This window comes from Vanacampus margaritifer, chromosome 20 (genome assembly GCF_051991255.1).
Source record: "Vanacampus margaritifer isolate UIUO_Vmar chromosome 20, RoL_Vmar_1.0, whole genome shotgun sequence".
Classification (NCBI taxonomy): Eukaryota; Metazoa; Chordata; class Actinopteri; order Syngnathiformes; family Syngnathidae; genus Vanacampus; species Vanacampus margaritifer.
Window position 1 is genome coordinate 12,680,449 of NC_135451.1, and position 14,869 is coordinate 12,695,317.

General features: G+C 40.5%; 1 protein-coding gene across 2 annotated transcripts in view; it reads left to right on the plus strand.

Moving 5' to 3' along the window:
- The window catches only part of ptprn2 (protein tyrosine phosphatase receptor type N2), a 119,768-nt gene that overhangs the window by 6,740 nt on the left and 98,159 nt on the right, over nt 1-14,869 (plus strand). For both annotated transcript variants that reach the window (XR_013289713.1, XM_077554516.1), the window contains exons 3-9: nt 2,360-2,473; nt 7,865-8,109; nt 8,940-9,318; nt 9,482-9,766; nt 9,884-9,927; nt 10,108-10,466; nt 14,427-14,513. Coding sequence is in view for 1 of the 2 variants with exons in the window: in XM_077554516.1 (XP_077410642.1) it covers nt 2,360-2,473; nt 7,865-8,109; nt 8,940-9,318; nt 9,482-9,766; nt 9,884-9,927; nt 10,108-10,466; nt 14,427-14,513 (1,513 nt within the window). In the remaining variant the exon portion in view is untranslated. The remainder of the gene's footprint in view (nt 1-2,359; nt 2,474-7,864; nt 8,110-8,939; nt 9,319-9,481; nt 9,767-9,883; nt 9,928-10,107; nt 10,467-14,426; nt 14,514-14,869) is intronic.

Below are 14,869 nucleotides of genomic sequence, written 5' to 3' on the forward strand. Positions count from 1 at the left end.
GGAGGATTATTTTTTTTAAGTAGCGAAACAGTTAAGAGGCATAAATCCAGACACTACTCCACCCACACACTGCCGGCTGCCGTCTCCAGTGTGAACGCTAATGCTTTAGGAAGGAGACAGGAATGTAATTATGCAAAAAAAAGAAGAAAAGAGAAGGCGGAGGAGACAAGTGATGACTTATTAAGACACATTTGGACGGGTGTATTGGCAGCACAAATCGATGTGTCCAGACAGGCCATAATGTCGAGTGCAGATAAACAGAGCCATCAGGTTGTGATTGATGAAGTGCTGCGCTTATCTCAACGGACTGTTATGTCTAGGAAGTCATTACACTGATTGGTAATCCAAAAATAGAATGAACTTAAAGGTTAGCACTTCACAAAAAATGAAATTCTTACGAAGCTCACATCTACAGCTAGCATGCTAACAACCTGTTAGCATAATATTAATTCCGGAATAACTAGCGCGCCATTGAACAGGGTACATGCGGAATGCTAACATGCTAACATAGTGTTGTAGTCGGGAACATTATGCAAGCTTGTATGCTAATTTATAGAACATTGACAACCCAAGTACAGAAAAAACGATCGATGATTTTACGTCATGCTCTGTAGTCGTGTACTGAAAAGTCATGGTTTCAAAAATGTGTTTCCTTAACAGTTGCTATCTTAAAAGTGCTTACGATGCAACTGAAGATATCCAAAGCTGTGATCAATACCAACATCGGCTAAAACATTCAAATGGTAACATACAGCGTGGGCTTTAATGGCCCCGAGCGGGGGAAAGGTGACCACACAATCAATAAAACACTGCTGGTTAATTGTTTATAAGGGGGCCCGGGTTGCGCACTTGGGGGAGGTAACATGTAGCACTTATCTTGTGGACTTGAGCTTATAAAAGCAGAAAGCCAAAGAGCCGCAAGAGAGAGTTACAGTAAATTAAATGTCTTTCTGTACACTCTCATGGCTTGCGTGGCCTTCTATAAGCGTTTCCTCCAAGGACATTTATATCATTTTCACCAATAAAAAAAATGATGCTTAGTTAAAGGAAGTGGCGTAAATAGTCGACAGGGCATGATATGCTGCTTGGTGCCATGCTACATTGAAATCAGACAGAAAAATGTCCACAAGTATGAAGACAAAATAGTAGTGGTAACATTGGATGATGCAGTGGCACAACATTTTAGTGGCGCTTTTTGATTATTTTGTCAAGACAGTGTATGATATGCTGCTTGCTACCAGACTTCGCTATAAAGGAAGATTAAAAGAATCCACTGGAACCAATCGTTTCGCAAATTTACAGAAAATTTTTATCATTCTATTGGGGTCAGAGATAAAGATTTGGTTGACAGGTTACACATACGTTTTTTAAAAGTTCAAGTACTTTGTCTTTGTCGCTTCATCAAGATAGCGCATGATATGCTGCATGCTATCATGTTAAAATAAAAGAATTGAAAGAAAAAATCCCAAATCTGCGGACATACAAAAGGAATGTAGTGTTCTCATGTTACTGAATGACACCTTTTATTCAAGATAGTGTATGATATGCTGCCTGTCACTATGAATTGCTCATCAAAGAAAACAGAAAATTATCACAAATCTGTTGCCGTCTTTTTGCATACTTAACATTTTAAATGACAGTGCATGGTATGCGTTTTGCTGCTGTGCCTTGTTAAAATGAATATAAAAAAAGATTCCACTGGAACAAACATTCCCAAACCTGCAAACAAAAAACAATGGTTGTGTCACGTTATCGGACGACGCTTTTCAGTCAAGACTGTGCATGATATGCTGCATATTGCTGTGGATCTCTTGCGTCAAATTGGATGCTTGATATTTTTGTCTGTGCAAAATTCTCAATCAAGAAAGTGCATGATATGCTGCTTTCTGCTATGAAGATCAATTCAAGTAGTCCGGAACCAAAATTTGCGGACAAATAGCATTGTTGCGTTAGCATCACTTTATCGACAACATCTTTAATCAAGACCGTGCATGATATGCTGCTTGTTGCCATGCCATGCTGTAGTGTATTGATTACACTTTTGGATTGTGCCATTTCCATCCAGTCAAATGGATGGAATTATATGCGGCATTATTACATTTCGGTCTCCTCCAGAGGTCCCAGGCGGTCTTCCAGTACCACGGGTTGGCTCAGGTTGCCTAGCGACCCGCATCGAGCCAGGCTGATGTGCTAGATTAGCAGAGTCCCCTCCACTCCCCTACTTTTCACCCCCCTTGATAAAGTCGTCACTATCACCAAAGGAGCTGCTTATCAGGCTAGAATGTCACAGAGTGGGGACATCTTGCTTCGAAATGCTGTCCGCACATTTTGTTCATGGTCTTCTTCTTCTGCTGTGCAGACGGAGTCTTCGGGAGGTGTCAAGAGCTGGCCGGCGCAGACCTGAACGCGTACGATGTGTCTTCCTCCGGCTTGCTGCGCCTCAGGACGCTCCTGCAGAAACTGGCTCACAGAGGTACACGCTCACCTGAAATTGTATGCTAACGTGTGAGAAGTATACTTCATTCTGTCTAGTCAGGTATCATTTTAAATAGCAAATCATGGTCAATATGCTAGCATATAACAAGATAGCCACCTGACCTGAGTAAAGAAAGTGTAAAGGTAGCCTGAAAAAGATTGAACATCTTGTCCTGTAGTTAGTGTTTTTTCTAATTATGTTGCTAAAACGCTGACAGGCTAACAGTTGGTGTGCTAATATATAGCAGGATAGCCACATGAGTAAAGAAAGCGCTAAGGTAGCCTGGTAATGATTTTGTATCTTAGCTTTTAGTTACTACAATTTCTAATTAATATGCTTGCAGGCTAACAGTTTGGTATGCTAACATATAGCAAGAAGGCCACCTAAAAAATAAAGAGCAAAGGTATCTGAATAATGGTTTTATATCTGTCTCTATAGTTAGCATTTTAGCAAATTAATTAGAAATGTTACTAACATGCTAACATTTGGTGTGCTAACATATAGCAGGATAGCCACCTGAATAGTAGATTCTAAATAATTGTTTTACATATTTAGCCTGTAGTTGGGTACTACTGAAATAAAAAAAGTAAAAACATTGCTAAAATGCTAGGCGTTCCAACATTCCTTGGAATCGGGTATCCTTTTTACTTGTTGATTAATAATTGTACCTCTATTTAAATGTCAGTCAAATCTCATTTTAAGAAAGCGAACAACCAAAAATGAAGAATTTCTTATTCTGAAAAAAAGAAAAGAAAGAAATGTTACTTCCCAGTGCTGAATTCTGCGGTATATGCATTACTTTTCATAATTAAAAAAAAAAAAAAAAAAACCTCAAATGGTCCCACTAGTTATTATTTTTATTTTTTTTTAAATATGCATTTCATAATTTAGTTTGTCAAAACAAACACATACACAAAAAACAAATCCTTGCTCAAATCCTGCCTAGCAACAAATGACTGCTACTGTATCTTTCGTGCTATCCCATTTATTTATTTGTTTTTTGGTTCAATTAAAAAAAAAAAAAGATATATATATATCTGCATTTCAGTTGTGTGGTTCTGGGTTTGAATTTCTGCTCTGGCCCTCCTGTGCGGCGTTTGCCCAAATGTGCATGTTAGATTTGTTGATGGCTCTAAATTCTCCATAGGAGTGAATGTGAGTGCATTTTTTTTTTTTTAGTCTTTTCTTTTAATAGGCTCTGTGATTGGGTGGCGACCATTTTAGGCCATGTCCCATGGCCCTCCTCTTCCCCAAAAGTCAGCCAGTCACCCGCAACTTTCAATGAGGGCACTCTCGAAAATGGATGGATGAGTCAAACAGTCGGCACTGAGTAAACTGTAACTCCCGTGCTGACCCACCTGGGGGCAGTAGATGCCTTCAACACAAACAGGACCACAAACAGGAGGATTAAGTCCCCAACCCACCCAGTGCAAACATAATTGGCTTTTGCAGGCCACTCTGAGCTTAATATCTTGTAACAGGCGTGAACCATTAACAGTCAGCCGGGAGAAGGGGGGTGAATAAAAAAAAGTGGAAAAAAAGGGAGGGGTGGCGTGAAATGAATAAACGTGGAGGGCTCTCCATTTAAACTCCGACCTTGAAGCGGTGATGTCATCGCTTTGAGTTTGATCTCCCCCACAATGCACCGCAGCGCCAGTTTTTTTTTTTTTTATTATCAGTGGAGCATCACTTCCACAGTGCCGTCGGGGGGGCTTTGTCGAGAGCATTGTGTCCCGCCAGTTAAATTGCAGAGAACGAAGGGTTGGGGGTACGAAAATGGCAAAGAATGTCAATAGAATCGATTTACAGTCCCCCCTTATCTCGAAAATGGCATGTCAGTCACATCAATAGGAATCGAGCTTTGTACAAAATGGCTGAAAAAGAGGCATCGAAATGCCACAATGGCCAAGAATTACAGCAGTCAGCTAGGGGCGTTGCAGCTTGGTGAGCAGCCCGCAAAGATGATATTAGTAAAGCGGCCAATAAAATGAATTGCAGCTCTGCTTATCTTCTGGCTTTGACATCAGAGCAGAGGCGTCACACTTGTGAGGGCGTTAAGGGTGTTTCTGCATGATAGTGCCGCCGAAGTATTACACTGTAATCTGGTAGCCGAACCCTTGCCGTCACTTGAAAGTGGCTCTGAATCTTCACCCAGTCGATCTTATCATGTCACAAGTGCCGAAGTGTGCCAGTAGTTTTTAGCTTGGGGGTCGCAACAAGGCTAAAAGAATGGATTGTATTTTCACTAATAGAGGCAGCGCTTCATCAGCCAGCTGCTGACTTCGATTCATTTGAATTTTTTTCAGATATGATGTAATAAAACCCATTTTCATTAGTTTTGACACACAGTACATTTGCTCGATGGTTTTATCGTTAATCGTACGTGTAATATTTGCATGGTATCCAGGAATTTATGATATTTTTTTGACATGAGAGCTAGTTAAAATTCATTCCACGAGCTTCTTTCTGTCATATGACATATAATTACATTCGCCTGCTGCTTTTATTATCTCAAATGTTGCCGTAAAAGCATACAAAAGCCGTAGTAGCTACAGCATTTCATATGAAAGCATTCTAACCCTCAATTAAAGGTAATTTATCATACCTAAGGGAATTGCATCATCTAGTTTTGAATTTTCTCTCTTCCAGTAAAATGGCACAAATAAAGTTTGCTGAACCTGAAAAACATTGACGCAAATATGTAATCAGCCAAGGCAAGCCTGTGACCATGGACATACAGAACATGTCGTACGGTACATTTAGGAGAGGGCTTTAATGTTCGCATTCAGTCGGCGTGAGTGCGCATGTAGGCGTCAGGGTCACTTTAAAGTAAGCCGCTTTTAGTGTGAGTAAAATGATTTGCTTCTTTGTTGTTTTGTTCATTTGTTTGTTTGGTCCTTGTCAAGGTTCCTGCCGTGACTACAATGTGAAATGACTAAAGCGGCGAGCTTGTGATGCATATTAGCTTGGCCTTTGCCCGACAAAGACGATAATGATGCTTTTAAGGCATCGCCGCGCTGTCAAAAATACCACAAATGGAGCTTTTGTTAAATAAAAATATACATTATATTGCCTTTTATATAATCTGCTGGGTTGCTTTTACATTTTGCTGCATGTTCTACTTTTGTCATCTTTTAAAATTTGTTTTGAGCACAAATCTGTGCGGGGGAAAAAAGACAATAACAAGACCAAACACAAACATGCCCCACCAAGCAGTGGTGTTGTTTATCAAAAGCTAACGCTAATCTGTGCAGCAAACAAAACCCAATGCAGCTCTGCTTACCTTTTGGCTTTTGTCCACATTTCTCAGCCAATTTAACATTTTCCAAGTCCCACGTTTTCATTTTGACATTACATTTCCATGAAGCATTTCAGAGTCTTCAGAAATAGCTTTCGCTGGTTGCTATAATTATTACTACTAGGCTATCTAATGTGGGAAAGTATGGTTTGATAATTTTGACCTGCCATAAGAAAGAGGGTTCGAGTGCCCTTTCATTACTCCTCACAGCTTTAATTGATGTTGACTTTCTAATCAATTACAAATAAAAGCAGGCCTCTTAAGAGTTTCTCTTTTTCTCACCATGGTTGTCTTGTTAAATGCCATCGAAGTAAAAGGTAGACTCCTTCCACTTTCTACTTGACATGTCAACTTTCATTTTGGCTTGTGCACACTATGAAATTATTCATGCTGTCTTTTATTCACGCCGTAAAAAAATCACACAGAACTAATTAAAATCACCATTTTAAAAAAGCCACCAGATGAGACGACGGGGAATGTTTGAGAGCGCCGCGTCGAATAGGCTCGGAATGCTTGGAAGGTCCACACGTGCAAAGCAGACCGGCACGAATATTAGACTTATTTGAAAGCTGCGGCATTGGTGACGAGGCGTTCATTAACTGAGGCGTTCGCTGGAGATGGAAGGGATGGATGGACAGAAAAACGGATGTGCCATATTTAAGCTCTTCAAGAGGCATGATAATCAGTTGATAGTGGCTGATTGAAAGAAATCCAACCAGAAATGGCCCAAAAACTTTTTCACCGAGACTTTCATTCACTGTCCCAATTCAAGTGGACTGTAACAACCAAAAGTGGAACTAAATTCCACTTTTTTTCCCCACAAATTTGAATAGGTTAATTTGTTCCATGGCGTGCAATATTATTTTTACCATAACACCATCTGGTGGATCACTGCCCCCCTTGGCCTCTCTGATGCAAGTGGACTGTAACAGTGCAAAAAAAAATTAATTGAGTACTGTACTACAGTCGCCTTTTTACCTGGATCTGAACATTGATTGGGTTTATTTGCCAGAAATTATTGTCACTTACTTCATTTGGTGGGTCAGTGCCTCTTTGCCCCCATTGCAAGCAGACAGAAACGGCAAAGTAAAAAATTTATTTCGACTCGCTCTATATCAGCATTTTTACCCCAAAGCCACCTGGTTGCGTTATCAGTGGATATAAGGTGCCATATGAAATCTGCCTAACAACAAGTGACCAGCCCCAAAATGGCATATGAGCAGTTTTGTTGATGTACAGTATGTTGCGTTATTGATTCTGCCTAGCAACAAGTGACCTGGCAAAATAAATAAATAAATGACTTCTGCCTAGCAACAAGTGACGGGAAAAAACGGCACTTTAGCAATTCTGTCGATTTACTATGTTGCCCTATGATTTCTGCCGAACAACAAACAAGTGACTTGGTTAGAAAAAGAAGAAGAGTGAATTCTAACTAGCAACAAGTGACCAATCTAAAAAAGAAACCAAAAAATCAACAACCAAATTTGTGAAATTAAATTCTGCCTGCATATCAGCCTATACTTAAAATGAATACCTCAATAAAGCCTCAAAATCGTGGAACCGGCAAACTTCTCATGTGGCAAAGAATCATCATCAGTGACTATCCCTGGTATTTCCACGCTCACCACCCTTTTGGCTCATTGAGCATGTTGGCCATGTTTGGGGTGTCGTGTTTTTTCCCCCCCGCTTGGGTAGCTCCATCTGGTCCTGGGCATCCTGGCACCGTGCCCCCTCTGCCTCTCTGGAGTTGTGTATTCCAGCTATGTGTTGGCAATTAGCAGAGATGTTGGCACCGTGACACTCTCCCTCAGCTCATTGTCTGGCTATGGTGTGCATGTGTGGACATATCTGTCGGTGGCCCACTACAATGCATCAAACTGAGAGGCCGCTGTCATACAAACTACACCCCGGACCAGACATTGATACATCTATTAGCTTCTTATGGGATATTGTCAACCAAAACTGAGCATTATAAGATCAATATTGGCTCTTATTAAAGCTGACAGTGTCTTTGAAATGTCAGTAGTTATATTTATGAATTTATTTGAGCTTTATTGTAAAATCGATAGCTCTGCTATTACCTCCCTCAGGTCTTACATGGGAGGATGACGTCACTCAGCAGGTGATCTCCCAAGAGCTCTCCAAACAGAGGAGCGGCCCCCTTGGCCGTCAGGCGGCATCGAAGGTTCCCCTCGGGTCCTACAGCGGGACCGCTGACAGGAATGCAAGACCCGGGCAGGCAGAGCTCAACAGGAACCTTCAGCGCTTCTTGAAAGGCTTGCACTTTCTGCCACAGCTACAGCCTGGAGTCCAACAAGAAGCAGCCAGGACTCAGGTCAGAGGCTGTTAAATAATAGTTTTACATTTAATACAGAGTAAAAGTGCAAAGAAAAAAAATTAGCAAAAACAGAAGATCTGTTGAACAATTCTGTGTTGCTCTAAAAATTCAGTGAAATGACCATGCAAAAAGAATTGAAAAAAAGAAAGTATTTCTGTTGTTTCCCTCTGAACTATGCCTAGTAACAAGTGACCAGCCAGAATAAAAATTAAATAAAAATAAATCGAATAATTCTATTGAAAATGTCGCCCAATGAATTGTGCCTAACTGCCACGTGATAAGTCAAGAAAAACATTTCAGCAATTCTGTTGCTATAAGGTGCCCTACAAATTCTGCCTAGCAATATGTTACACTGCAAAAAAAAAAAAGAAGAAGATTTTGTGCAGTTCAAACAACAGCGTGGCTGGCATATTTCAGTATTTCCATTGGACTATGATATTATGAATTTTACCTAGCAACAAGTGACATGGCAAACAGTGCATTTGAATATATATATATATATATATATATATTTTTTTTTTTATTTTTTATTTTTTATTTTTTTTTTTTTTTAACTATGAATGCAGCCTAGCAACAAGTGACAACTAAAATAAATCATTAAATTACCTTACTCTACCTAGCAACAAGTGACCTGGTAAAAAAAACATTTGAACAATTCTGTTGTTGCCCAATGAATTCTGCCTAGCAACAAATGACCAGACAAAAAACATTTGAGCAATTCTCTTGATGCAGCAACACGTGTCAATCAAAAGTGAGCATTATTGTATTTATATTGACTCTCATCAGACCGTGCACCAAAAACTATTATTGTTGTGCCCTAACTTTAGAATGAAGGTATTGCCTATGACAGTCCTCCGGATCTTGGTCCACCAAAGTCAGGCTGGAAAGAGACCAGCGTTTACAGTCTCCACAAGGGAGGGGACCAACCCCCCATCACCAAAGTCTTCTCTCAGAGTGGGGAGGGCAGGCACCCCAAGCTTAGTGCCTCCTACAAGCCCCTCTCCAACCACCTGGGGCCGTTCTTCACAGAAGGGGGACCTTCGGGGTCCAAAGGGAAGCTCCGCTACCTTGGTTACGTGCGCCCGCCTCCAGATGAGGTTCGGGTGGCTTTTGGGTCCAAAGCCCCGAAACCTAATCTGGATGGTCTGCTGTTCAGGAGCGGGTCCAACCAAATGACAGCCAAGAAGCCCCCTAATTTCATGAATGGTAACAACTTGCTTTACATCTAACATTGAGATTTTTAAGTGGTTAGATGAGCTAAAGGCTAACAGCTAATGTGCTAATGTTCATACATACAGTAATGCTAGTTGCTAAAGACTAACATTTAGCCCTAAAAATGCCGCATATATTTTCTTATCTTCCGTCCCAGACCGTTTGATCCAAGATGTGGTAAACCATTTGGGAGGGCACAGCTTCAACATGGACCCTTGGATGACCAAAGACCTGGACCAGCTGGCCAACGTCATCACCGGAGCTCTGCAGGAAGCTGAGGCGAGGCAACCGAGTCCCGGGGCCCAGCCGGGACCGGGAACCGGCCGTGTTATGGAGGGAAACGAGGACCGAATGGCTGATATGGAACCGAACCAAGTGTTGAGTGTGAAACCGGACAAAGTGCTGGATGTCAACCAGAAAGACTCTTTGAGATTTGGACAAAGTAGGCAAACATGCGGCGCTAGATAGCAAGTGACTAGCACAAGTTATTAGCTTTTTTTTTTTTTTTTAAAGATTTACTTGGGTGTTTTAAGTCTTTTATTTTCCCGCTTGATTCCAGGCAAAGAAGAAGATGGTGCAGCCAAAAAGGAGCCTGTTGACAAGGTGAATTCCAAATTCTTGATCTCCACAGGTGACAACCAGAATGCATGCATGGCTAAATTCCTGGAATCCTTTGAATCAATACAACTTTTGTGGCTTGAAAATACAGAAGTTGTGTATTTGTAATTACTTCTCAAACCTTTTAAATGCAGTAGAAATCACTCACGCGCTTATTTATTGCAGCATACGGCCATTTTCTCCAAGCTCCTCGACTACCTTGACAAGTTTGGTGACTCCTCTGAGGTCCAACCTGCTCCTGGTGAAAAGGCGGTAGGCCTAGAGAGCGTCCGGAGTCGGACCACGCAGTCCAAAGGTGCGGAGAAAAGCATACCGGTACCTGCCAGGGAAGGTGCCACCTTGCGTTTGAGCGGTGGCGCGGCGACGTCCGATGCACAGAACGCCAACTCTGAGATGGGGAAGTGGATGCAAAAGCCTGCCAGTAATGACGTGAAGGTGAAAACTCAACTGGTCCACGTCGGAGTGAAGGAGTTTTCCAGCAGAGGGAAGGACAGACATTTTGGATACATCATAACCGGCTCAGAGTGAGTACATACTTTCTTTTTTTATTTTGAGGTGATGACATTTATTAATAATGCCAACAAAAAGGATTTTGTTTAATATGCAACAATATTCTTTTAATATTTAGATTAGAATCTTGAAAATGTAGGACTTTTTCCCTCAAAAATATATTAATGCACTTTTTTAATATTCTGACTTAAATCGAAAGAATATTTTTTATTTTTTTTTTGAAAACATACAACTTTATTCTTATAATTGTATACTTGTAATCTGAAAAATATAAACTTTTTGTCTAAAAAATATAGTACTTTTTTCTTCTAATATTATGACTTTAATCTTGAAAATATACACCACTTTAATTAGTTAGTTATTTAATTAGTGGGTTTTTGTAATATTATACCTTAAATGTAAAATTATTACATTTTATTTAAAAAATTACCTTTAAAATATGACTTTAAAAAAAGATTATATTCTCATGTGATCATGGCTTGAATCCAAAAATAATTTATTTTTATTTTTAAATTGAACATATATCTATATTTTAAGTTTGTTCTCATCATTTTACATTTTTAATCTAAAAAATATGAATGTTTATCTAAAATATACAGCTTTATTATCATAAAATTATGATCTCGGAATGTCCGCGTTTCTTGAAAATGTACAATTTTATTTTTGTAACATTTTAATTTAAATCATGAAAAATGTATCTCTTTTATCTCAAAATTACATTTTTATCTTGAAAAGATATAACTCTATTTTGGGGGGAAATACACAAAACTTGTCCTTGCAATATTACAATATATACTCATTATCTTAAATAAAATATGTATCCTGGAAATAAAGGCTTTTAAAATATAAATCTATATAAAAAATCCTCCTTGGTTTGTTGTCACCAACATTTAATTGTATAAAAACAGCTTTTAATTAAGATGCAATTTGTCACCTTTTTCATACGAAAGTATAGCATTTGTAGAGTGAAAAAAAGAAATCAGTGTGTTGCTGTGCTGCATTTAATGATAACTGCGTGTGGGTGTGGGCTGAGGCTCAGTAATTATTATCCACTGTGTCTTCGCACCCCCTCCCGGCCCTCTTTCAAATCCCTTTATGGCGTTATCAAGTGTTGTGTCACGGGGTTGTCCTTCACCTGTGTCGCGCTGTAAAGTCACCACGCTGCGTGTGGGTGCTGATGTTCCAGAAGAAAAGTTTTATAATTTTATTCTCTAAAAAGGACACGTCATCGGCCTACCAAGGAGTCTGCTCGCAGTGAGAGGACGCCAACCTGCTTATCTGGCCGACAGCCTCTGACATGATGCTTCTGCTTGGGGAATAACAGGAAAGGCCGGATGTGGAAGTGGGGGAAGCGAATAAAGGAGACAGAGAGTAATACCCTCATGGGGCGGGGGGGTGGGGCGAGTGCTAGCATCAACAAGCGAGACACTCGTGGAGCTCTTCGCTTGCCAGAACCGCCGCAGAGGGACGCAAACGTGCCTCGAATTTCTTCCGCCGTAATAGTACGATCCTAAATAACTCCGTCGGACTCGTTCTAGGTGACGCTGTTCCACTCCAATGCAGTAGGTGGCGCTCATGCCCAAAAGCTTGGCTTGTGGATCTGGTGGGCCAACTTTTTCCAGATCCACCCCAACATGCAATGAGTCAAATATATCACTATTATGAACATAACTTCTGTTTTTAACTAACAATCGTAATTTCGGTAAAAAAAAAATGTTTTAATTAAAAACTTGCTTATCTATGGCAATCCAAGAATAAAAACTCTTGCCCAATCGACCGACCGACCTACCTACCTACCTACCTGTGATCCAATCATAGCTTCATATATAAAAAAATATTTCAAGCTTACTTAAGGTCTGTGAGCCCAGCACAAACTCTATTTTTTTTTTGCTAAAAAAATAGTCAGTTTCGGTTTAAAAAAAAGAAGAAGAAAAAAGACCAGTTCACTACTACTTATCTGTGCTTTAAGCATGACCAACCAACCACTGAACAACTCGATGTTGACCACAGACAAATTTTGCAATCGTGAATATTGAACAAATTTAACAATTCCCATTATGGAAGCAATCATTTTCCAAGCAGAAATGTGGCCCTATTATTTGTCTATGTGTAACTTGATCAACTAACTGTGATCTCACAGAACCCCGTTTCAAGCAAAGAAACATCCTTGAATCCTTTTCAAGTTTGAATAATGTTCTTCTTGAAAGCCTCTCGGTTAGTCGTTCCAGCGTGGTTTCAATGCGATCCCTGACTTTTTGTTGACCTTGCCGCCTCTCCACACATTCTCGGTTAAATTGACAGCAACCAAGTAGCTTTCTTGTGTGTCCTTCTCATTTATTTGGCCCTGCGCTTTTCTCTCACCACCCCCTCCTGCAAATTACCTTTTGTTTGGTCTATTTCCTCGGCGATTTAGCCTGCGAGAACGAGAGAGAGAGAGAGAGAGAGAGAGAGAGAGAGAGAGAAGACGTGGACTGAGCTGAGATGAGGCATGGCTTTATCAGACCGCCATTACACTTCACCTCCATTCCATTTGCACCTTATTATTCTCGTCTGGCGGCGCGGGGCGCGTGTTCCTGCCCGCCGCGTTTGTGTACTCTCACTTTGGACGCGAGAGAGAGAGAGGGAGAGAGAGAGAGAGAATGGTGTTCAAAGAGCAAGAAAGATGAGAAGAGATGGAGGAGGAGGGAAATGGCGGAGAGGCGCATCCATATGATGCAGCCATTACACCTCATGCAGGTTCCATTTGCACCTTATTGTTTGTCTCATTGCGGGAACAAAAGCAGGTGATTTAGCAAGCCCGAAGAGGCAGCTGATACCCCGCCTTTCTTTAGACACTGTTTGTGTGATTCTCTTGACAGTGGTCGTACAAATACTTGGTTACTCTTTTCTACTTTACTTGAAGTGTTTATTTTTCTAATGATTCTGAAAGTTTTTTCCTACTTCAGGTTGTAACGTAACAGTCTTTACAGTCAGTACAGATAAAGCTTTAGAGCTCTCGGAAGCATCCGCTGGATCGAGCTTTTGTTGATGAGTTCCAGTGCAGGCCTCTGGTTAGATGGCTTTCCGCAAGCGCCTGCTCTAGGAGTTTGGTGTTTTCATCACTGGTAGTAGTAGCAGGCCTTCTGTTGCGTATGTTCTCAAGAACAGATCTAGAGCTGTCAAAATAATAGTCAATTATCAAATTAATCAACAACAATTTTAACTCAGTCACTCCCGGCTGTTTTACTGGATTTTGACTGATTGGCTGAACGCCCACAGAATATTGTGTTCTATTGCTATAAAAACATGAAACCTACCAAAAGAAAGATTAGATTGTCTTTTTTCATCAGGAAAAAAAGTATATTTGTTGAATCTGTTGAAAACACTGGCAAAAGGAGCTTGTTGCAACAAGGCTTTGGTTGATCTATTATACTCTGCTGCCACCTGCTGGCCGTTTTTTGTAATAACTACTATCGCTTTAAGCGACCTCTTCAGGTCAAAAGCTGCAAGATTAGATCTTTGTCTTTTTTCATCAGGAAAAAAAGTATATTTGTTGAATCTGTTGAAAACACTGGCAAAAGGAGCTTGTTGCAACAAGGCCTTGGTTGATCTATTATACTCTGCTGCCACCTGCTGGCCGTTTTTTGTAACTACTACCATCGCTTTAAGCGACCTCTTCAGGTCAAAAGCTGCATCAAAGCCTTCTGCATGCTCTTGCATAACTTATAAATGCGTATTTGGGAGTGAAGGACAAAGTATTAAAAAACATATTTATACGTCTTTGGGTTTTAATGAGTTCTGTATCTAATTAGTCAATTAAACAATTGAATAATCGATAGATTAATTGATTCGAAAAATATTCTATAGTGACAGCATCCTGATTCTCAAACGTGAGAGGAGCAACGAATCGAGCCCATTTTAACATCCGCCAGTGTCTTACGCTTGGAGGTCCGACACGCATGTGACGCCCAGCTGTCTGTGTGCTTCCACCCCAGCTCCCTCACCTCCGACCAGGCCACCGACTTGATGGAACGACTCACCCACGAGCTCAACCTCCACGCCGCTGACCTCACGCAGTTGTCGTAAGTACCCGTGAAGTTACACGCACCCACGTTGTCGCCAGTAATCACGGAAGCCATTTATAGATGGGTCTGGTACACTACACGGCAATCTAGACTGTATTGAAGTTGTTCAACCTTCAAATCCATCTGAAGAAAGTCAGCTACATGAATCACTCTACTACCAATTGCCTTGTTCAAATCATGGGTAATATTGATTGGTCAATTTGTTCAACCTCAAAATTGTGAAATATTGAAGTTGTTTCCTTCCCTTCCCACAAATCTGAAAAAAGTCAACTAAGTGAAACACTACACTATCATTGACCATGTTCAAATTTCTGACCAAATTGAAATTTTCAAATTATTTGTGGAAAATTCAT